Source organism: Eschrichtius robustus, chromosome 1 (assembly GCF_028021215.1).
Source record: "Eschrichtius robustus isolate mEscRob2 chromosome 1, mEscRob2.pri, whole genome shotgun sequence".
Classification (NCBI taxonomy): Eukaryota; Metazoa; Chordata; class Mammalia; order Artiodactyla; family Eschrichtiidae; genus Eschrichtius; species Eschrichtius robustus.
The window spans coordinates 197,589,947-197,612,859 of record NC_090824.1 but is presented as its reverse complement, the minus strand read 5'-3'; the positions used below and the strand labels follow the sequence as shown (position 1 = coordinate 197,612,859).

Below are 22,913 nucleotides of genomic sequence, written 5' to 3'. Positions count from 1 at the left end.
AGTACACTGATGCATAAAGGAGTCTCTCCCCTGCCCCAGGCCCCCCCTCCCCCCAGCCTCAGATTCCTTCTGGTTCCAAAGTCCATCCACAAAGCTGCGAACACAGGGGCCACTGGTGACGGCCAGAGTTCCAACCCTGCTGTTGCAACCCATTAAGAAGGGCTGAATCTCTTCATCAGCACACGATTAAAAAGGGTCTCCTGTCTCAACAACCCCCTAGAAGCATCCCAGCCTCCCACGAGTTGGCTAAGTTTTGTAGACCAGAGCATCTGGTTCCATAACGACACCACCTTCTCATATGTGGGGAGAAGGCCAGCTTGAGTCTCTTGGCTCTGGGCAAAGACGTCTTGCCCTGGAGGAGCAACGATGTCTCCTCTCATATGTTTTAAATCGAGGGCTGAGGGTTGGGCGTCAGCACTCTGCCCGAGATCTGCAACCGGACCCTCCTCACCATCCTGCCAATGGCCGGGATGTCCCCGCCCGACTTAAACTGCTCACGGGTTCCCTTCGAGCCACGTCTGAGGCCCCTGCTGGGCCCCGTGCCGGCCCCTCCTCGCTCTCTGCAGCCAGAGAGTCACACCCCACTGCCCCACCCCTTCCCAGGCTGGCAGAAGCGCCTCACTCCTCAACTGCCTCTCTCCCCCAGCTCGCTTAGCTGCCCCCCCGGGAATTTAACACCCCCAAGCTGGCCCTAGTCACCGTCCACCACCGGACGGCCCACTCCCACTGGCGTCAGGAAGCAGCACCACAAAGCAGCGTCCTTCATCTGCGACCTCCTGGCTGACCAGGTCTTCAAAAACAGGTTGGACTCTGCCCTTCCTGCCACCACCTATCTGGCCTCCCGGGGGGCGGGGGACAGCAGAGGTGACTTCCTGAGGTTGAACTAAATCCCTAGCAGACCACGAGGAGCAGATGGTCAGTGATGACCTGGCCTGGGGGAACAAGGGACCTTCCTTTCATCTTGAGTTTGTGAACACCCACAGTGGAGAGTCCCAAGACACGGCCTTTCCCCTTGCCGGGTCCTGGGCATTTCATCCTCACACTGGAAAACTGTCCAAGGAGGGTGTCCCGAGCATGCAGACCTCACTGAGCCGAGGTCCGTGGGAGAGTCTGTCTGTGTGAGAAGGCTGGTGAGAGTCCCGGGCATCTGGGCCATCGGACGCATGCGCCAAAGAGTGACTGAGGATTTCGAAATGAAATCATTAGCCGCACTTACGGTTACAACCAGGGCTTCACGTGTGCTTAGCCGGTTTCAGGCTCGCCAAGAATGACCCGTGACCAAAGACGATCCCAGACCGTCTGCGTTTGGGCTGCGCCTGCCCTGGACCCCATGGTGGGGCATTTATGCAAAGGCCTCCAGACTTCCCAGCCGGGACGGGGCTCAGGAGGACCAGCTGCTGCTACTCAAACTCCCGTTCAAGTCAGGAGGCTTCGAGCCAGACTGCTGCGCCCGCAGCCCCGTCCACGGACGGCCGAGGCTGGACCGAGGTGTGATGAGGCATTTAACACCGGAGGCTGGAGCTGATCCAAGGAGGATGAGGAGGCCCAGGGGTCTGCAACTCCAAGGAGGGCATGGAGTGGAGCCAGCATGACCTTCAAGTCGCTGATGCTCCCCAGACCTTGGTGTCAGTGTCCGTGTCCGTGCTGTCCACGGGGTGGACGACAGTCTTTGTAAGGAAATGAGAAAAGGTATGTGAAGGCAACGTAAAACTAGCAGCATGACAGACATACCAACTACTTCCCGAGGTCCCTCCCAGTCCTAAGCCATGGGCATATGTTTCTGTGAAATCCAGACTAGGAGAGGACAGAGGCTTGATGACCTGGCAGGGGGGCATGGGCAGCACAGTGGAGGAAGGAGCTGGACGGCCACAGGCCATCTTCCTGATGATACAAGCACGTGGCCGTCACAGGGGCCAGTGTCGTCACGTGGAGAAACGCCAGCACATCACGGAATGACGTGTGTGGTCCTCGGTATCCGAGACACGGGGACACCTCCTCGGGAAGCTGGGGGCATTTCCTATTGGCCTGTTCACTCCTAAGATCTGAACCCATCATCGATCTTTCTAGCACAGCAGACTGCAGCACCTCCAGAAACCTACATGTGCGAGAGGACTGTGGGGGGCCGCTGTGCTCGGAGCCCAACCTGCAGGCGTCCCACGGTCACTGCGAGAGCCAGAGGGCAGACGGGCAAGAACAGAGGCTCCGAGCGGCCATCGCAGCGTCCAGCCGTCGGGGGAAAGGCTGGTCTCCGGCCGAGGTGGCACGGCCATCGGTCCCTCCAGACAGGCCGCTCTTCTAGGGAGCCAGGCAAACACTGCCCTGGGGGGAGCTCGGGCATCTACAACAGCTGGTCCCCCTGAAGACAGCAGCCGGACAGCTGGAGAAGAGAGACTGCGCGGAGGGTGAGGCCAGGCCTGCAGGAGCCAGGAGGGTGGGGAGGCTGCCGCTGCCTGCCCAGGGGTCCAGAATATGGTCTTTGTGCCGTATTCTCATCTTGAAAAGAAGAGAGGACGCGGGGAGGGGGAAGGGTAAGCTGGGACGAAGTGAGAGAGTGGCATGGACATATATACACTACCAAACGTAAAACAGATAACTAGTGGGAAGCAGCCACATAGCACAGGGAGCTCAGCTCGGTGCTCTGTGACCACCTAGAGGGGTGGGATAGGGAGGGTGGGAGGGAGATGCAAGAGGCAGGACATATGTATATGTGTAGCTGATTCACTTTGTTATACAGCAGAAACTAACACACCATTGTAAAGCAATTATACTCCAATAAAGATGTAAAAAATAAATAAAGTGCACAGTCATTCTCTTTTGTTCCTCAACGTTTATCAGCCCCGGTCTCGGAGGGCTGCCTACTTTCACAGAGTCACTCAAGGACAGTGATTCAAAATAGAACTCGGGGGCTTCCCTGGTGGTGCAGTTGTTAAGAATCCGCCTGCCAATGCAGGGGACACAGGTTCGAGCCCTGGTCCAGGAGGATCCCACATGCGGTGGAGCAACTAAGCCCGTGCGCCACAGCTACTGAGCCTGTGCTCTAGAGCCCGCGAGCCACAACTATTGAGCCCGCGTGCCACAATTACTGAAGCCCGCGCGCCTAGAGCCCGTGCTCTGCAACCAGAGAAGCCACCGCAGTGAGAAGCCCGCGCACCGCCACGAAGACCCAACTCAGCCAAAAAAAAATAAATAAACTAAAATAAATGCTAAAATATATAATAATGATGAATTTAAAAAAAAAAAAAAAAGTGGAACTCGGCTGCCCTGGGTTTATTTCTCCGTTTCTGTCATTTCCCCTCTGGGACAAACCTAGATCAGTGACTGTGGCAGTTTCCTGAGAGGAGATGCTGGGGCCCCGGGGGGTCCCTCATCTGAGCTCTCAGCCTCCCTCACTCAGGTGTTAGATTTATCCACAAAAATCGCCTTCCTCTGCGTCTGTGGACTGATTACGTAAATGCAGCGTCACCCCTGCATGGGCTCCTGGAGACCCTGGCATTAGACTGACTTTAACGACGAAGAAAAGGAACACAATCCATATAGGGGACCAGGAACATCTCAAAAATGTTCTTTCTTCCCAGGGCAGCCGTGCCATGAGGACATTTACGCAAAATGAGGCAACGTTTTTTGAGAAGCTTGAGTCTCCGGCTCTGTGTCACAGAAGGAAATTAGCTCAATCTAATTACACGTAACAAGTGGCTGCGTGAATCTCTGCGTGTACAGCCACCCCAAGGGTCTTTTGTCGGCTCCCTGCCTCTACCCATCCCCATGAGACCACCCTTTGGGGGCCGACACACCTCCTTCAGGTCCATCCCCAAAAGGGAGCCAGCTGTGATCCAGGCTTCCTCTGCTGTTTGCTTATCTTGGTGACTGTTGTGAGCCCCACCAGTGGATTTCAGCCCCTGGAGCAGAACTGGTGCTGCAGAAATAAACAGCCCAGACAGCTTCTCAGGGGGGAGGGCTCCCTGCCCACCGCCCCAGAGCACACGGGGCCTCCGCGGGCACAGCTGCTCACCTGGCACAACCTGCAGCCTCCCCGTCCAGGGAGGCCCAGCCTGGGAAGCCAGGGTACAAACACACCGCTGATGCCCCAGTTCCCCCAAAAGTCTGCTCCAGGGCTGTGGTGCCACGGGGTCCCCTCCTGCTTGGGCTGCAGCCGCCCTTGGATCCCCGAACCCCCAAGACACTGGGTTCCTGGGCCCAGTCATTCCTGGCCTGGCACCTGCCTGTGAGCTCAGCTTCTGTCTGCATTTGCCCAGTCCTACTTCTCAAGCACTTTCTGGGCCAGGCCCTGCACGGTGCTGGGGATTCAGCAGTAAGACACGGCCATTGCCCTTCAGGGAGCTCACGATCTCATTACTTCAAAGGAGAAGATAGGCCCCTGCTCTTGCCCTGCCCCGACCGACAATCCAGGGCTATCCTGCAGAGTCTTGTTCCCCTCCTTTTCCAAACTCAGAAACATCCTTAGATGCGACAGCTTTCGAACTGCTGAGCCAAACATACGAGATGCTTCAGGCCTCTGTCTTCACCCTGAAAAGCACCAAGTCAGCACTTCCCAAAATGTGAGAAAAGCAACAGCTAAATATAAGCTCCTGAGGAACAAACGGTAGGTTGGTGGGAACGAGGTGTCCTATAGTCCTATCCGAAAGCCACTTGCGGGTAAAAGGTGAGGGAGCAGTGGCGCTGGCCCCCGTGCTAGCTCTGCGGGCCGGGCTGGGCCGAGCGCTAAGCCCAGGCTGAGAAAAGCTGAGAATCTTCAGGTAGCCAGGTAGAGCTGACAGGCCTGGGTGAGAAAGGCTGTTTCTTGAACTGGCCTTATTCAGACTTAATAACTTTGATTTTTCCGTGGGCAATGATGACACTTATTTTGCTAGAAGACACAAGACGCACAGACTCCCTAGAGACGGAAGACCCTGCCGTCCTCCCGCCAACCGTGCGGCTCGTTTTCTCTCGTTGGCCGCTGACAACGGTCAGTGTCTGTTACAGGTCCGGGTCACGATCGGTCAGTGTCTGTTACAGGTTCGGGGCACGATCGAGCGCATCCTCAGGTGGGGGTGGGGTGCGAGGGGGGATCCCAGGAATCCAGGAAGCATTGGGTGGTTTTGAGGGGGCGCGGCTGCCCCTCTGACCTAAGGTCACCCGTCCTCACCAACGGGGGTGTTCACACCCCAACAGGAGCACAGGACGCCCGCAAAGTGCCCACGCGGCTACAGAATTAGCCCGCCGTCCCCGGCGCCCCTCCCCGCCCCGCGGAGAGGCAGGAGCCGCCAGCGGGCGGGAGGACGCAAGGGTGAGGGTTGCGGGGTGGCCAGTTCCTGAGCTCAGGGTCCCACTTCGTCACTCACTAGCTAGCGGTGTGCAGCTCAGTCCCCCGTCTGTGAAATGGGGCTGAAGGGCGGGACACGGCCCCTCCCTGCCTTGGCCGGCGGGGGGGTGGGGGACGTTGGCCCTCCCCACCCCCCAGCCCCTCCCTCCAGGCCCCGCCCCGCAGCGCCGGGGCCTCCCGCCCGCAGGGAAGGCCAGGCTGCGCGGAGAAGCCGACAGAGCCTCGCCCCGCCCCCGCCCCCGCCCCCGCCCCACCGCGGCCCCGCCTCCTCCTCGACCCCGCCCCCCGCCCCCCGATCAGTCACGGGCCTGTGTGGCCGCCCCTCGGCCTTCGACTGGACCGAGCAAAGGACGCCCCCGAACAAAGGGCGGAGGTGCTGGCCCAGGGCAGGACTACGAGGCGCAGGAACGCTGGGGGTGCTGGGCCGTGGGCGCGGGTCCCCAGACCCTGCCCCCGTGAACCTGGCCTGGTCCCGCGGCCCCCGAGCCTGGGTCTCCTTGTCTGGCCGGGGGCAAGGGGGCGTTTGGGCGGGTCCCAGGACGGCTGGGCGAAGCCCGACCCTCCCCCGAGCCCCCGGCTCTGTGCGTCCCGGCCTGGGAAGGTCCGCGTGCCTCCGTGGGGCACCCAGGCCGTTCTCCTCACGCTGTGAAGCTTCATTTCAGCCTCCCCAGGGCAGGGGGGTTTGCCCGTGGGGCGGGCACCGTGACTTCATCTGCTTCTCAGGCAGTGGGAGGGACGGTGCCTCGTTGTTTCCTCCCCAAGAGCAGACAGAACGAAGCACGTTCTGGGCACTGGACCAGGAAACGTGTTCCCAGAAATCGTGCTGTCTTCTCTGCCCCCGCCTCTTCGCCTTTCTCCTCTTCCTTCCAGCAGCGAGGGGCGTGGTGCAGGGGTCCCAGATCGGCCTGCGAATCATGAGTCTTCAGGAAGTGACCACGTGGAACCGACTGCGGTTTCCATTGTACAGCCCCTTTGATCAAGCATCTTACAGAAAGAGGTACCTGAGGATATGTGTACAAGGTTGTTTCTTGCAACGTTATTTACAGTGACAATAAAAGGAAATAACCTACATATTCTGTTGGGGAATGGTAGAAGAAATTACAGTGCATTCAACTATGAAATCCATACTTTGAGCTGTTATGCAGTTATCACAAAGAACAGGTTAGAGCCACATACAGTTACCGGTAAACAGATTCGTTATGTATTGGAAACAAGCAAATTGCAGAAAAAATATTTTCTCTCTAAAATGTAGTTCTGTTGAAAAAAAAATTAAAAGTGGGTGGGGAGACAGAAAGGTTTGTGTATTTTTTATGTCTCTCAAGAAAGACATGAAAGAATACACATCAAACTGTCCAGTTTCCTTGGAGGCCTAGAGCTTTTCTCTATATATCTTTGTACTGCCTGATGTGTTGTAAGCAAGTATTTTGAAATTTAAAAAAATCAATATGGAAAAGGAGAACAGAAAAACCATGTCGGAGGCCGAGTGCCATTCCCTCAGTAATCATTTATTGCTTCTTGCGCAATAACAGATCCGCAGATATTTAGCTGGGTTTGAGGCCACGTTTCTCTGCCTTCCTGCAGCCCGCTGACGGCCGGCCTACAGAGAGTGAGGAAGGGACGTGTGTAGTTTCTGGGACAAGATCCCTTAAAGGTGGGGGTCGTGCATCTCCTTCCCGCATCCTCCATCCTGCTCTGGGGGCGTGGACGAGCCGGCAGAAGCTCACCTTGGACCCTGAGCCTCAAAACCACACCCTCTGGACAGCTGAGCAGGCGGCGTGGAGAGCCCAGTTTACGGAGGCCCGGGAGCCTTCACACTGCCCTGAAGCGCCTTCCTCCAGGCTTCGACGTCAAAGGGAAAGAAACTTTGGTCTTGTTCAAGCTACTATTATTTGGAGTCTTTTACATGCAGCCAAATAAACCCTCCTTCGTGTAAGACACAGAAAAAGTAGACTTCTTCCTGGTCATGAGATTCTGCTGTGATGCCACACCCAGGGCCACACGGGAACAGACCGTGTTCTACAGGAGGGAGAGAAGCCCGAAGCCCAGAGCCGCTCAGAGACTCAGAGGTGAGTCACTCACACAGCAGGTGACGAGCGCACCAGGCCCGGATTGCAGGAGCTGACCTCTGGACCGGAGCCCGGCCCTGAGCGGTGCTGAACTCGGCTCTGGCCGCAGGACCTGCACGGCAGAGAGGCCTGGCTGCACGAGAGACAGCTCGGGGTACGAGCAGTCTGTCCTCCTCCCAGGGCCGTCTAGGTTGGACAGAGGGGCTGCCACCTGCTCCCGCCTGCCTTTGCCTTTCTTCTCTGGGCAGACCTAAGCATTTCACCAGCAGCTCAGCACCTGGAGCCCTGAGGTCAAGTTTCTGGAATGAAAGGCAGTGCTGGGGTGAGTTTTAGCAAAACCTGAGTTTTCGCTCTTTCACGTCAAGCCCCTTGGCTGCCATTCTGGCCGCCAGTGTTAAGGCCTGGCGCCCTCTCCAGTGGAAGGAACTGCCTTGGGTGCTGGAGAGAAAAGTCTTGCTCCCTCCTTGCAGTGGCTTTTTGGGGTGCCCCCCCATCGGCTCAGGTTTCTGGAGTGACAGTGAAAGAAGGGAGGAAACAAAGGCCCAGAATCCAGAACCGCACCTGCTTGTCTGTCTTCATCAAGTAATGCAACCTCGTAATTCTGCCAACATTTCCTGACTTGGGTTTTGCATCACACTTTCAAATTCTCTGGAAAGAATCTGGTTATCCGGTGCCATTTGGTGCCCCAGGATCGCACATCCTACGGGGACTGTGGGCTGTTCTTTGAGGGCCTTCCGAGGGGAGAAGGCAGAACGTTAAACCCCACCACTGCAGGCAGCCCAGCGGAGTCGTAGGGGAAGCACTGTTCCCGTGGCTTCAGTGGACAGACACGATCGTGCCCTCCTCGTCCGTCACTTGGGTGGCAAAATCAGCTTCAGGTCTGCCATTTGAGCACAGAGTAAAAACTTGATCATCTGTATCCAGCTCATTTGACGTTTGTGACTTTTTAAACAGGGGCTATGCTGTTTACCCTTGCACCACCTCTCTTTCTCAAACCACAAACTGATAATATAAAGAAGACTGTGATAATATTAATCTATTTTTTAAACTGAAATCTTCAATCTCTCATATGAATATCAGCAATTAATATGCTAATTACAAAGGGTGCTTCCCTAATCATAAAAGCAAGTCTAACAAGAATTCGTTAACCATTGCATCTTCTTTTAATTACTTGCAAGTGACAAGACAGAACTTATTTTGAAATCTTTTTTTATTTGGTTTTATCACAAATTTGAGACCAGCTTCTCTTCCTCTCGTGCTTTCCAGGTTACTGGGATTAAGACTGTATCCCGGTCACATCACCCCTAGAGATTCCATTGGAAACTGGGTCTGAGTGCATTTGTGGGTGGGAAGGGAGGACCAGTCTGGACCTCATAACATCCCATTCTACAGGGAATGGCCATGCTGGGCTCCATCCATCAACACGGTCTGTCTTTCTATGTGTTCCCACTCTAGAATTTTAGGTAGGTCAGTTCACGTGAGAAAGCCAGTACCAGGCAAACATGGTCCATCACAACTCACCTGCTGAGGGCTCTGGGTTCCCCGGTAAAGCTGGAAGGAACCATCAGACTCCTTTAAGGACACTCCATTTCTCAGCTACTGCTTATCAGCTGAACCCAGGCTGCATTCATTTTCTGTGCTGCATGACAAATTACCACAAACTTAATGGCTTAAGATAACATGGGTTTATTATCTCAGACTTTCCGTGTGCAGGAGTCTGGACTGAGTCCTCACCTGGAGGCTCGGCTGGGGAAGAATCTGCCCCCAGGCTCATTCAGGGTCTTGGCAGACTTCCCTTGCTCGGCTGTACTGAGGGCCCAGCTCCCGTGCTGGCTGTTGGCTGGGGGCACCCCCGGGTGCTAGAGGCTGCCCACAGTTCTTTGACATGCGAGCTTCTCCAACACGGCTGCATCTTTCATTAAGCTCATAAGGAGAGTCTCTAGCCCCTGTTTGCTAAGAGGGAGTCTTGTGTAATGTAACCTAATCATAGGAGTGATGTTTTGTTACCTTTATCATATTCTGTAGATAGAAGCACAGGTCCTGCTCACCCTCAGAGGGGGATCATACGAGGTCATGGACACCAGGAGGCAGGGGTCCCAGCAGCCACCCTGAAGTCTCTGCACCACACAGCCTCTAGCATTTTCCCCATCCCTTGAATCTGGGCTTGCCCTGTGACCTGCTTTGGCCAGTAGAAGGTAGCAGATGTGACCAACTGTCAGTTGCCAGCCTAGGCCTTGGGAGGCCTTGTCCTCTCTTTCTCTCTGAAACTTTCTAGGCTAGCATGAAAGCAAGCCCAGGTTAGCCTGCTGGAAGGTGAGAGATGCACGGAGCAGATTAGTCATCCTAGCACATGCAAAGGCCCTGAGGCCCAAGGATGTTTGACATGTGTGAAGATCAGACAGGAGGCCAGACTGAGGGAACAGTGGTAAGAAATGAGGCTGGAGAAGCAGCTAGGAGCCTGAAAAGCCGTGATGAGGACTTTGAGTTTTATTCTAAATGCATGATAACAACAAATGAACAAATGAGTAAACAAACAAACAAACACAGGAGTGAACGGTCAACCAGGGAGAAGGAAAGTGTGCATGGTACCTGGGCACCACGTAACCTGATCTCTGTTGCTTTCTTTCCTGGCTCTGGATCCCCAGTGGGCATCAGATTAGCTCTGATATTGATTATTAACTTTATTATTATGTATGTTGTATCCCCAGTAACAGATTTATAATTATTTTTAGTGTTTGTCTTTTAAATATTATAGAAAATAAAAAATAGAGTTACAAACCAAAATTGCAATAATGATGAAGTTTATGTTTGCCCATATATTTACCTTTATTGCGGATCTCATATCACTTTGCGCTACTGTCTAAAGTCCTTTCATTTCAACTTAAAGGACTCTCTTCAGAATTTCTTGTAGAGCAGGTCTAGTGGCAATGAACTCCTTCAGCTTTTGTTTATCTGAGAATGTCTTAATTTCTCCCTCATTTTTGAAGAACAGTTTAGCCAGATACATAATTCTTGGTTGACAATTTTTTTTCTTTCAGCATTTTAAACAAATTATACTCTTGCCTTCTGACCTCCGTGACTTCTAATGATAAATCAGCCAAAAATCTTATTGAGGATCCCTTGTATGTGACAAGTTACTTTTCTCTTGTTGTTTTCAAGATTCTGTCTTTGGCTGTCGACAGTTTGATTATGTGTCTCAGTATGAATCTCTCTGGGTTCTTCCTTCTTAGAGTTTATGGAGCTTCTTGAACTCATGTCTTTTTTCAAATTTGGGAAGTTTTCAACCACTATTTCTCCATATAATCATTCTGCCTCTTTCTCTGTCTCTTCTTCTGAAACTACCATAAGGCATAAGTTGTTCCACTTAATGGTATTCCACAAATCCCTTATGGTCCATGCATTTTTATTCATCCTTTTTCCCTGCTTCTCAGACTCAATACTTTTTTTATTTATATATTTTTATAAATTTATTTATTTGTTTTTATTTTTGGCTGTGTTGGGTCTTTGTTGCTGCATGTGGGCTTTCTCTAGTTGCGGCGAGCGGGGGCTACTCTTCGTTGCGGCGCGTGGGCTTCTCAATGCAGTGGTTTCTCCTGTTGTAGGGCACGGGCTCTAGGCACACGGGTTTCAGTAGTTGTGGCTTGCAGGCTCTAGAGCTCAGGCTCAGTAGTTGTGGTGCATGGGCTTAGCTGCTCCGCGGCATGTGGGATCTTCCCGGGCCAGGGATTGAACCTGTGTCCCCTTCACTGGCAGGCAGATTCTTAACCACTGCGCCACCAGGGAAGCCCTCAGACTCAATACTTTTAATCATTCTATCTTCAAGTTCACTGATTGTTTTTTCTGTTTGTTCCAATTTGTTGCTGAACCCCTCTAGTGAATTTTTTATATAAATTATTGTACTTTTCAGCTCAAAAATTTTTGTTTGGTTCCTTTTTATAATTTCTATCTCTTTGTTAATATTCTCATTTTGTTCACATATGGATTTCCTAATTTCCTTTTGTTCCTTGTCCATGTTTTCCCTAGAGAGTTGGTTTAAAGTCTTTATCTAGTAATTCTGATGCCTGGGTTTCTTCAGGGACAGCTTCTGTCAATTAATTTTGTTCCTTTGAATGGGCCATGTGTTCCTGACTCTTTTTATGCCTTGTGATTTCTTTTATTGTTGTTGAAAATTGTGCATTTGACTACTATAATGTGGTAACTCTGGAAATCAGATTCTACTTCTTCCCCTTCCTCAGGGTTTGCTGGTTTCCTCTCTCCTTTCTCTTCCTTCCTTCCTTCCTTCCTCCCTCTCTTCCTATGGTTATTGTTGTAGGCTATAGTAGTACATTTATGATACTTTTCCAAAATATTTTTGCAAAGATTATATGCCTTATCACATGTGATCTCTGAAGTTTCTATTTCTTTTGCTTGTGTTCAGCTAGGATCTTGACAGAGATTTCCTGAAATGCCAGGAGCTCAAACAAACAAACAAAAACACCAAAAGAAGACTCCAAAATGAGAGAACAGCCACCTTTCCTAGTCTTTGCAGACTGGCTCTGTTCTAGGGACACTCCTTCACCACTTACCTAGGCTTCCTTTGAGCCTAAGGATCAGCCCAATGTAAATGCTTAAGTTCTTCTCAGGATTTTTCTGAGCATGTATCTTCCCTGAATATGCACATGTGTTTCTAAATTCTCCTGAATACAAGGCTACTTTTAAATGTCCTAATTTCCAAAAGCATCTAACTTCAGATTCTCCTCCTGACCTTAGATGGTCTATGGTATGTCTCCACCCAGATACCTTTCAGTTTGTAGTTGCCTTGTAGCTTTTACAAGCACTACCCACCTGCATTTCAAGTTGTGTGGAACAGGGACTAGTGGCTTGCATCATTCCTCCAGGTATGCCCTTTCCGGCTTGAGGGAGAAAACTGGAAACAGGTCTGCCACCTTCTCAAGACCAAAATCACCATTGTGCTGGGAGGGGTGAGGTGGGCTGGAGCTAGGGTGAGTAAAAATATCACATAATTTTCCCACCATTTTGAAAATGGATTTTTTTTGGAGGGCATTTTCTTGGTTGCTGTAAACATTTGACTATTTGACTATTTTCTAGAGCTCCTACAAAGTTGTTTAAGACAGCTTCCATTTCTTTTTGCTGTTGTTTGTGTGTGTGTGTGTGTGTGTGTGTGTGTGTGTGTGTGTGTGTGTGTGTTTCTGTGGGGAAATGAGAACTTGGAACTTCCTGGTCTACAATTTGCTGATGTCACTCTCTGCTACATGACTCTGGACACAGGTGCTGAGGACCTGAATCAGGCAGAACAGCTGTCCTACAAATGGAAAGGAAAAAGCTAAGCTCACTACTGAATTCAACAAATATTTATTAAGTACTTACTATCTGCAAGGCACAGTTGCAGGTGCTGGCATCTAGAGCAGCAGTTGAAAAGGAGATGAGATACTTTTATTCATTTATTATTTTATATAACAAACACTTACTGAGCTCCATCCATACACCAAGCACTGACGACACAGCAGTAAGTAATGTAAGCGTCATCCCTGCTGCCACAGAGCTTGGGATTTAAGTAGACATGAGTTCGTGCTAAACCATTAAAGAGTAGAAATTGGATGTATTACTGCCAAACCACTAGAGAAGAGAAAAATGGAAGGAAACTTGTCTTTAAAAATTCAGGAAAGGGGTGCTAGAGGGAAAGCACTGTAGTGAGGAGATATAGGCCACTGCAGTGCCACATGATTCAGGGTATGATAGTGGAGTACAAGGTGTTTGGGGGCTTCTCAGGGGCAAGTATAACTTGGCAGAGTCTTAAAGATGCACATGAGGTAATCAAGTGAGAGGTAGCAAAGGTGCTCTAGGCAGATGAAAAAATATGTGCAAAGACAGAAAATAAAGACAGTGTGTGGCATATTTGAATATAACTAAAAGAAGTCCATTTGGGTCAGCTTTTTGAGATTTTAAGTAGTGAGAGCTGAACCAGGAAAGGAGAGTAGAACCGAGGTCATGCAGGATATTTTAAGCCACATAAAGCAGTTTAAAATTATCATAAGAGTGATGGGAGCCACTGAAGGGTTAATAAAGGAAGTGACATGAAAAGACGGGGATTTTAGAAAGCTGAACTTGGCTGTCTTGCAGATAATAAACCAGAGGCCAGTTAGGGGTTGTTGCAGGAATATACGCAATAGACGGTGGCGATGTCGACTTGGGTCGTGACGGTGAGAATAGAAAAAAGTGACTGGGGTGATTAGAAAATTAAAGACATATCTTGGAGATTGACTGGACTGAGAATTGAAGAAAAGGAAGAAGACAAAAATAAGTCCCAGGTTTCTGGCTTGAGCAACTGATGGATTGGGTGTTATTTACTGAAATCATCTTAGGAGTTGTTGATGTCCTGCCCGGATCACTTTACGGGCCAGCGAACCTAACTGTGAACTACCAGAAAATTGTCCTCAGCCAAACGGGAGCTGGGAGCCACCTCACCCATGGAGTCACACCCCCCACCCCACTGCAGAAATCTGCAGCTAATGACCAACTGACATGAGGGTACAAAAGCCTGGCTCCTTTGCTTCAAGGTGAGATTGGTTCTGTGGTCCAGGCCATGCTCCAGGGCTACCCAAGAGATCAAGCTGTATCTGGGTCCCACGTGAGACGCCCTCCATGCCTTGGTCCGTTCCCGGCTCATCCTACTTCCCTTACGCTCCCTTTCTCCTAAGAGTGCTCCCTCAGTAAATCCCAGTAACCCAAATCCCTGTCTCAGACGCTGCTTGAAGGATGCTTACCCTAAGACCATTGGTACCAAGAATATTCTCCAGAGGAAATTCTAAAGATGCGATTCCTGAGTTGATCCCTTGCCACCTAGCTGGCAGTGAGGACCCTCATCTCTGGTGATCGAGTGGTAGTACTGAAAGACCTTGGCCTGATGTAGCAGTGTAATTGCTGAGACCTTCACCGGGGGGTGAGCTGAAAGGGAATACAGGTTGAAAGAGATGGACTTTATTGCAATATCTCTGGCACGTGGGAGGTACAGGGCAAAGAGTAATTAAAGGACGGTGGGGTTGGTGGCCATTGCTGACCATCATTTGAGGCACTGAAAAGAGAAAATGACAGGCTTGGGGGAAATCAATGACTAATCCAAAGCAAACTGTGAGAGACAGAGGCTTCCTTGGCACTGTTAAACAAACAAACAAAAACCATCTCCTGGAGCCAGAAGGTAGACCAAGCTGAGAACCAAACTCAAGACTTTCAGAAAAGCGACTCTCTTCCATCCACGTCAGGGCCTGATACAGACTGGGAGGGACTGAGGGACTGAAATGGGGGAGTGGGTATTTCTGGGTGGATGCATTTGAGAACCCTGAAGCTCCCAAATTCCCCTGAACCTCCTGAGTTTGCAGAAGCGGCCCCTCCACCTCGTTAAAGGAGAGCAGCCTTTCCTTGTACGTTCTGCACAAGCCTCCAACGAGGCAAAAGCCGCCACAGTGACGACTGCTCTCTGAGGATCTCCCCTCTCCCCTTCTTGCTGGCCACCAGACCAATGACTAGGGTCAGGTTCAGGATAACCCACGTGAAGGCTCCTTCGCTGGGCCTGAGAAGGGGGGAGAATTCTATGCCAGAGGAGCCGCAGGAGTGGGTGAACGTGAACGGGCAGGAGCTGCAAGTGTGTGCCGGGGGTGCATCTGAAGAATGCCGGATCACGGAGGGAAGACTCTGAGTCAGGGCACGTTTATTAATATGGAACTATTCTCCTGGGACAAGGATTTCACACCATGGGCAAGGGCCTAGGGGCGGGATGAGAGAGGGAAGTCCTGATGGCTCTTACAAGCTTGGAAAAAGCAATGCCAGGATCATCGTGCTCAACCATGGAAGGAGGGATCAAAAGGCTGTAGACATGGATGCACTAGGACTAGCCTAGCGTGAGACCAGACACACCAGCTGACTTTCCCTCAGAAGGGCCTGGAGGACAAACATCTGCCCAGGTGCTGAGGACAGCACTGGGAGAGCTGAACCACCATCATTAAGATGCTTCAGTCAGTGGCGACCCCTCTGTAGTCTGGGGCTGATGATAAGAGAGGCCGTTTAGTCTGGGCTTTTCGGTGGTAATGAGGATGGTACTGGACCCTAGAATATCAAAGGCCAGGGGCAGCACTTAACCATGAGAAACAGGATAGGCACAATTATTGTAACGGGCAGCAAAGGCAGAATGGCAACCAAGGACCCGGACCTGTGGTGAGCTGTGGGCATGACTATTAGAACATGGTGCTCCCAGAGGCAAGACGGATGGGCAAGCAGCAAAGTCACTGCCTGGTACATAAGGGTGAGCAAAAGAGGCCGAGAATAATAAGCACCAGGATGTCTGGAGCCCCGGTGGAGAGCCACAGTCCTTTTCGCAGTTTCCAGATCTGAGCCAGTCTTCAGACCCACATCCATCAACTAAAGGAAAGGTTGGGTCACTCGTGACACCTCACTCTTTCCTCCAAAGGGACTTACAACCATTTACCCAGATACCCGTACAGTGGGGAAAGGAGACTGCCCAGATCTTCTGAGGACTGTTGGATACAGGGTTTGAAATGATGGGGACCCAAAGTACCATTATGGCCCCTGTTAGATTAGTGTCATACGATGATCTAGTAATAAAGGGCTCCTGATCCATGTACGCCTCACTGTGGTCCACAAACCCACCTGTGGTCATTTTCCTGCTTCCCAAATGTACAACGGGAATGGATATTAGAAGTTGACAGAAACCTCACTGGTTCCTTGATCTACAGAGTAAACCCTAGGATAGTAAGAAAACTCAAGTACTAATAGGAGATATATCTATTTATATCTATCTATCTATCTATTATATATCTATATCTAAAAGATTTATTATAAGGAATTGGCTTACCAATTTTGGGTGAGAAGTCCCAAGACCTGCAGTCAACAAGCTGGAGTGGGGGGACTTCCCTGGTAGTCCAATGATTAAGACTTCGCCTTCCAATGCGGGGGGGCAGGTTTGATCCCTGATCAGGGAGCTAAGATCCCACATGCCTCGTGGCCAAAAAACCAAAACATAAAACAGTAGCAATATTGTCACAAATTCAATAAAGACTTTAAAAAATGGTCCACATCAAAAAAAATCTTTAAACAACAGCAACAAAAACAAGCTGGAGTCCCAAGAGATCTGATGGCACAGTTCTGGCCTGAGTCTGAAGTTCTGACACCAGAAAAGCCAATGGTGTAAGTTCCAACCCAACAGACTCAAGATGAGCCACTGCTTCAGTTCAAGTCTAAAAGCAGAAAAAGACCGATGTCCCCGCTCCACGGTCAGCAGGAGGAGTTCCCCTGTCACTCACAGAGGGGTAGCCCTTTTGTTCTCTTCAGGTCTTCCTGGGATCGGATGAGGCCCACCCATATTAGGAAGGGCCACCTGCTTTGTTCAGTGTATTCAAATGCTGATCTCATCCAGAAACACCCTCACAGACACACCTGGAATCGTGTTTGACCCAATATCTGGGCACCCTGTCAAGCTGACACATAAAATTAACCATCACAGTCACCCAGCTGGTAAGTGGTGGTTTCAGGATCAGAACTCCACGTTCAGAGCGATATGAAGATCTCAAGCTACAGGGAAATATCTGAGCTAGAGAGAGAGGTTGGGGAGTTGTCGACATGGTGGTGGTCACTGAAGCCACATGAGGAAATGAGCCAACCAAGGAGAACATGGGGTTTGTAAAGAGAAGATGGCCTGGACCCAAAACCTGGGGATTCACAGCATCCAGGTGATGGGCTGAGCCGAGGGCACTAGGGCAGGATGGCCGGAGAGGTAGAAGGAAATCCAGGAGAGAAGCTAAGGGGAGGCGTGTTGGGAGGAAGAGGGGCTGTGATGGGGTTAAACAGGACTCGGGTATGGCGAGGGCCACAGAGTGTCCTGGGGACAGAGGGAAGTTGGCGGAGGCCATTCCAGGGAGGCGGACACTAGCTTGCAGTGACTGAGGAACCCAAGAGCGTAAGGCAGGCTTGCGGGTATGTACAGGGGGAAGCAGGAGAAGGCTAAGAGCTGGAGACAGGCACTGGCAAAGGTTTATCAGTTTGTCTTTAAGATGGAGAGGCCTCAGCATTTTGAGTTAGTAGGATGTGAGACCAGCCAGGCTATCAGTCACGCCGGGGAGGGAAACTCCGAGAAATGGGATAAGCCCAGGCTTGGAGTCGAGTCCTGCTCTCCTATTCACTCCTCGGGCAGATGATTTTGCGTCTCCAGGCCTCATTTCTGTAATGGCCGACATCAAAATCCTGTTGAGATGAAGTCACAAATGCATGTGAAGTCACTGGACCAATAATAATCATCGCGATTTCCAAATATGAAAGGCCAAAGAGATGGCTGAATGAAAGATACTCCCAAGCTTTTTGATCCCAAGAGTCTGGGAAATAGCGGCGTGGACGGCTGAATCAGGGAAAACCCGGCAGGAAGAGCTCTGGAGAAAAAAGAATGACAAGGTTGGTTTATGCAGGCTACCACTCGGGTCATGACAGGACGTCAAAAGTGGAAACACCTACAGATAGGCGGAGTTGGGGACCAGATGTGGGAGAGAATTCAGGGCTGGAGAGAGAGTGTTGGCACCCCCAGGCGACAGGCGAGAGGCGAGTCAACAGGGGCTGTGTAATGCCTGACAGAGTCGCAGAGAACACCCACAGCTGCCCTGCATTTAGCCACGACTTTGTGTCAGGCCCTTTACCTACAATACCTTCAACCCTCGGGACCCTCGGGATTAATCTGCACTTCACAGTTGAGAAAATGGAGGCTCAGAGAGATCACCCAACTAATAGATGACACAGCCCAGAATCAGACAGTCACTCTGGCTCCCAAACCTGCATCCTTTCCACTATCTCACGCCACTCCAGAGGCTGGAGTCTCAGGGGAGAACTATGTTTAGGAGACGAAGGACAACAGCCCACCGGACAGAAGGACGGGGAGCGGGTGTGCTGTTATTACCGAGGCCAAGGAAGGATCGTTTCAAGATGGTGGAGGCAGAAAACAGCGCCAGACACTGCAAAGGGAGGAGAGAGAGTGAGAAGAGGAAACCTACTCGAAGTGGTGTGGTGAGCGGAGGGTTCCTAGGGACTGTGGACCGTAGGAGGGGGCTAGTCGGTAAAAACAAAGGTGCTGCATAGGAAGGCGCTGGACCCCATCCTTCCCAGGTCCCCACAACGGTGCTGGTGGGGAGGGGAAAGAAGCGAGCCGCCAAGGCAAGCAAGCTGGGGGGGGGGGGAGAGGAGGAGGAGGTGGGGAGGAGAGGAAGGGGAAGGGGGGGAAGGGGAGGAAGGGGAGGGGAGGGGAAGAAGGGGGAAGGGAGGGGAAGAAGGGGGAAGGGAGGGGGAGGGGAGGGGGGGAGGGGAGGAGGAGGAGAAGAAGAAGAGGATTGAGCAGGTGAAGAGGATGAGGACGCTTCTCCACTGGCTGTGGGTGAGATGAGGCACTTGAATGCGGAACTCGTGGCCACGGTCTACACCTTCCCTTCCTCCGGTGTGTCTGCCCTCCTTCCTCTCCGGCTCCTCCTTCTCTGTGTCCCTTAGGGGGTCTGCTTTCTTCTGCCTGTCCCTACAGGCTACACCTACAGAGGGCCGTTCCACCGTGGGCACTGCAGGAGCCTAATCAGGGAAGTCAAAGCCAAGGCCCTTGTCCTCACGCAGCTCACAACTCCACTGGGGACACTAGCTCTCGAATGTGACAACCAGAGACCACACACCAAAGGGAGTACGTGTCTGGCCCAAGATTCCTCCCACTGCCCCGAATGCTGTCAACTTCTGGACAGTCGGGACCTGAACTCCCGACGAGCTGGGCCAGCATCTGTGCGCGTCTGCATGCGGTGGCGGCAGCAGAAGCCACAGAGGGACGCTGACCGCCCAGACTGCGTGTGCAGCTGGAGAAGAAAAGGGGCACAGGACAGAACGCTAGGTAGCATCAGCCTGTAGGGGGCAGGCAGGAGAAAGCAGACCCCCTGATGGACACGAGGAGGAGGAGCCAGGGAGGAAGGAGGGCAGACTCACCGGAGGAAGGGAAGGTGTGGACCGTGGCCACGAGCTCCTCATTCAAGTGCCTCATCGCACCCACAGCCCGTGGAGATGCGTCTTCATTCTCTTCACCTGCTCAATCCTCTTTTTAACAACGGTCTCACCCCGCTTGCCTTGGCGGCTCACTTATTTCCCCTCCCCTCCAGCAACAGAGCCAGCCTGATTTCCTCTTTCCTGCCTCATTTTCTAAAATCCCCAGGCCAGGGAGTTCCCCGGCGGTCCAGTGGTTAAGACTCCACCTTCCAATGCAGGGGGCAGGGGTTCGATCCCTGGCTGGGGAACTAAGATACCGTGTACCGCATGGTGTGGCCAAAAATTATTTTTAAAAATTCAAAAAAAAAAAAAAAAATTAAATCCACATGCCAGGGAGTGTCATCCATGTGGGCAAAGCAAGGCTCTGGACTCCTCCCTCCCTCTCCCCACCCCTCCACTTCCGCCTTCCTGCTGCCTCTCACCTGCCGTAGGTCAGGAGAGGACGAGCAGAATTCCTGTGCTGGACCGGCCTCAGGCTGGGTGCCCCGCCAGAAAAGGCTTCAGCTGCCACCGTGCCTGAAATGCCAACATCATCACCAATTCCTTCAGTGAAGAGTTCTTGGTGCCTGTCTTCAAATGTAAACATGCTTGGAAAGGTAACTAACAGCCTTTGTCTCTAACACTGTGGAGAAAATCATGAAAAGACCTCTTTGATGTGTCTTACAGAATCAAATACCTCGGAAGCCTGGGGCAGGGGCGGGGGTTGGCACCAAGAGACGGTTTAGGGAGCAGAGAGGGAAGGTGGAGGGGCTGATGAAATCTTAACCCAGTTTGCAATTTTGTCCTGGATTAACCTCCTCCCTTGGTTTGGGTTCGGGGCAAGGGGCAATCATTCATTTGTAACTGAGGCTGTAGGTGCTCCAGCCATATCCCCTGGGCCTTCCTCGGAATTTACCCGCAGACGTTTTCCAAATAACAGCGGGGAAAGTCAAACGATCTGGAGAGTTGATGCCCTGCAGAAACGAATGGGGGTCAAGTCTGGGGTGTTATGCGTGGTCGCCCAGAGGGTCCCCGGCGGCATTGGACCCCACAGCCCCCAGCAGCTACCCGTTCATTACTGATGATTGCTGACCCTCAGAGCGCTTCCTGGATGGCCCCTGGAAGGAACTATTCACACCCAAACTCTGTTTCAGGTCTTGCTTTGGGGGGGAATACAGACTGTATAAGGAATTTTCCCCTGTTATTCCTAAAACCGACTGGGGCGGGGCGGGGGGCGGGAATAAAGTCCACCGGCTCTCAAAAAAAAAACCACCCACGACCCATAATTTAGAAATATGCATCAAAAGTTTAAATGCCCATATATTTTGACCCAGTAATCCTACTTCTAGAAGTTTACCTTAAGGAAATTAACAGACTGGGTGCAAAAATGTATGCAGAAGGACGTTTATCATCATGCAGAAGAGTAAAAATGGGGAAGCAATTTAAATTTCCAGCAATAGCAAATTGGCTACTAAGTTATAGTAACCCTATGTTGCCATTAGAAGTAACAGTGCAGATTTTTCTATATCTTTCTATGTCTTTGGTAAGTTAAGTGAAAACGCAGGCGACAAAACATCATGGAATCTACTTTTGTCACTAGTACATCCCTAGGTGACCGTGTGGGCGTATCTGGAGGACGACAGCAGAATGTTAACAGTGGTTGGTCATCTTTGGGTGGAAAGATGGGGATTGTGGCTCATGTTCATTTCCTTCTTTACACCTTTCTGAACTAAAAAAATGAATTATGCTTTTTTAATGATTGATACAACTTTTAAAACTGAAAAAAAAAAAATTGTCAAGAGAAGCCAATGGCCTCAGCCACGTAGAACTGAATTCCACAGCCAACCCCGCCTGTCCTCCCAACAGGAGCTACTGGTCTCATCGGCTAGGGGACCGGGGCAGACCCCCAGGAGGGAGGCGTCCTCCTCAGCCGGCCCACGCTGGGCGCGGCCGCTCTAAGCCAGTCAGCCGACCCGGAGCCCGCGGGGCCGGGGTGGGGGGTGGGGGGGCCTGCAGCGCGCGTCACGTGTCCGGCGTGTGTGGCCCCAGTTGACTCCGAGGAAACGCGCGCAGCCCAGCATCCAGGCTCGGTCGCGCCCCGCCTCCCTGCAGACACCGCCCTGCCCCCGCCCGCCTGGAGCCGCAGCTGGCACTCAGCGGGTCCCTTTCCAATTTGCGGCACATTCAGGAGTTCGGTATTCCCACGGGAAGAGCTCGTTGCCATGGCGATGCGAGCCTCCCAACCCCGAGACCGCCCGGGAGGCCGAGTCCTCCCCCAGCACGGCCCGCCCCCGCCCGCCGGAGAGGGTCGCGGCGCGGGGGAGGGCGCGTCAATGACGGACCCAGGTGAGAGGGAAGGGGAGGACGGCCTGCTCGCGAGCCCCCTGGCCGCTCTGCCCTTTCCAGCCCCCTCGGGTCCAGAGGCAGATGCCACCTCTGGTTCTGGAGCGTCTGGGTGGGGATGTCGGACGCTCGGATTTCCTCTCAACGTCTTCCAAGAACGCCGGGGCATCTGTAAAAGTTTCTGGAACGCAGCACTCAGGAATGAAGCTTTAACCTCCGGCCCCCGCAGTCCGGACTGAAAAGTCGGGAGGGGCGAGGAGAGGGAGGAGGGGGAGGCGACCGGCCGGTCCCGCGCAGGCGGGGGGCAGGCAGGCGGGGCCTCCTGCGCGCGGTGCTGCGCGGCCCTGGAGGGGCCGGGGTCACGGGCGAGGCCCGGCCGGGGGACGGCGCAGCCACGCCCGGCGGCGACGCGGGGAGGGAGGGGGCGGTCACGTGCGCCGGCTCACCGGGGCTCCGCCCCCGCCCAGGCCCCGCCCACCTCCCAACCTCCCCTGGGCTCCTGGATGCCTCCCTCCCCGGGCAGCCGGGGGCTCTGGACTCGCAGGCCTCAGCGCCGGGAAGAGCCGTGTCTCCTGTTACTCACCGCAGGTGGCTGCCCAGGGGAAAGCTGCAAGCTCATCACCGACTGGCCTGGGAAGCCTTTCATCTCTGCTCCAGCAGCAGCAGCTCTTTGATAAATTGTGTCTCGTGGCTTTGGGGCCTCCAGCCATACCGTGCTGTAAATCCCTGGGTGCCTGCTGGCTCCGATCTGGGGCTCCCCCTTCCCTCCTCCTGCTGCCTCAAGACTCAGGGACTTGCAGTCGCAATAAACCTCGATTTTTCCAAGAGTGTTTTTCCCCCCTCCAGCCTCTCCGTGCACCCACCCACTCCTACACCTGACGTTTTCCTTCAACTGCACCCTTCCCCCCTTCAGGTCCACAGACACACAGGCCTCGTGCCTTCCCCTCCATCACCAGTCCAGTGAGAAGTCAGCTCACCCAAGAGGCAAGAGCACAGACGCCCCCGGCCAGCTGTCCACTCAGCCCAGGAGAGAGAGGCCACACCCAGCAGCAGGCCCCTGTGCAAAGAGCGCTTTTGCCAACCGCAGGCATCGTATTTCCCGAGTGAGCCACATGTAGAAAGGATTAGCTGTTTCACCCAAT

The 22,913-nt window shown here is 52.5% G+C and overlaps 1 protein-coding gene across 1 annotated transcript; it reads right to left on the bottom strand.

Annotated features, from left to right (window-relative positions):
* Positions 1–6,815: 6,815 nt before the first annotated feature.
* Positions 6,816–22,208, bottom strand: LOC137776100 (homeobox protein engrailed-2-like). Its single transcript, XM_068562223.1, has 8 exons — positions 20,345–22,208; positions 19,872–20,071; positions 18,338–18,392; positions 16,253–17,819; positions 14,151–14,331; positions 12,211–12,363; positions 8,908–9,025; positions 6,816–8,266 (listed from the first exon to the last, which is right to left on the bottom strand). The coding sequence occupies exon 1, from the start codon at positions 21,938–21,940 to the stop codon at positions 21,314–21,316; it is 627 nt and encodes a 208-aa protein (XP_068418324.1). The 5' UTR covers positions 21,941–22,208; the 3' UTR covers positions 6,816–8,266; positions 8,908–9,025; positions 12,211–12,363; positions 14,151–14,331; positions 16,253–17,819; positions 18,338–18,392; positions 19,872–20,071; positions 20,345–21,313.
* Positions 22,209–22,913: the final 705 nt, after the last annotated feature.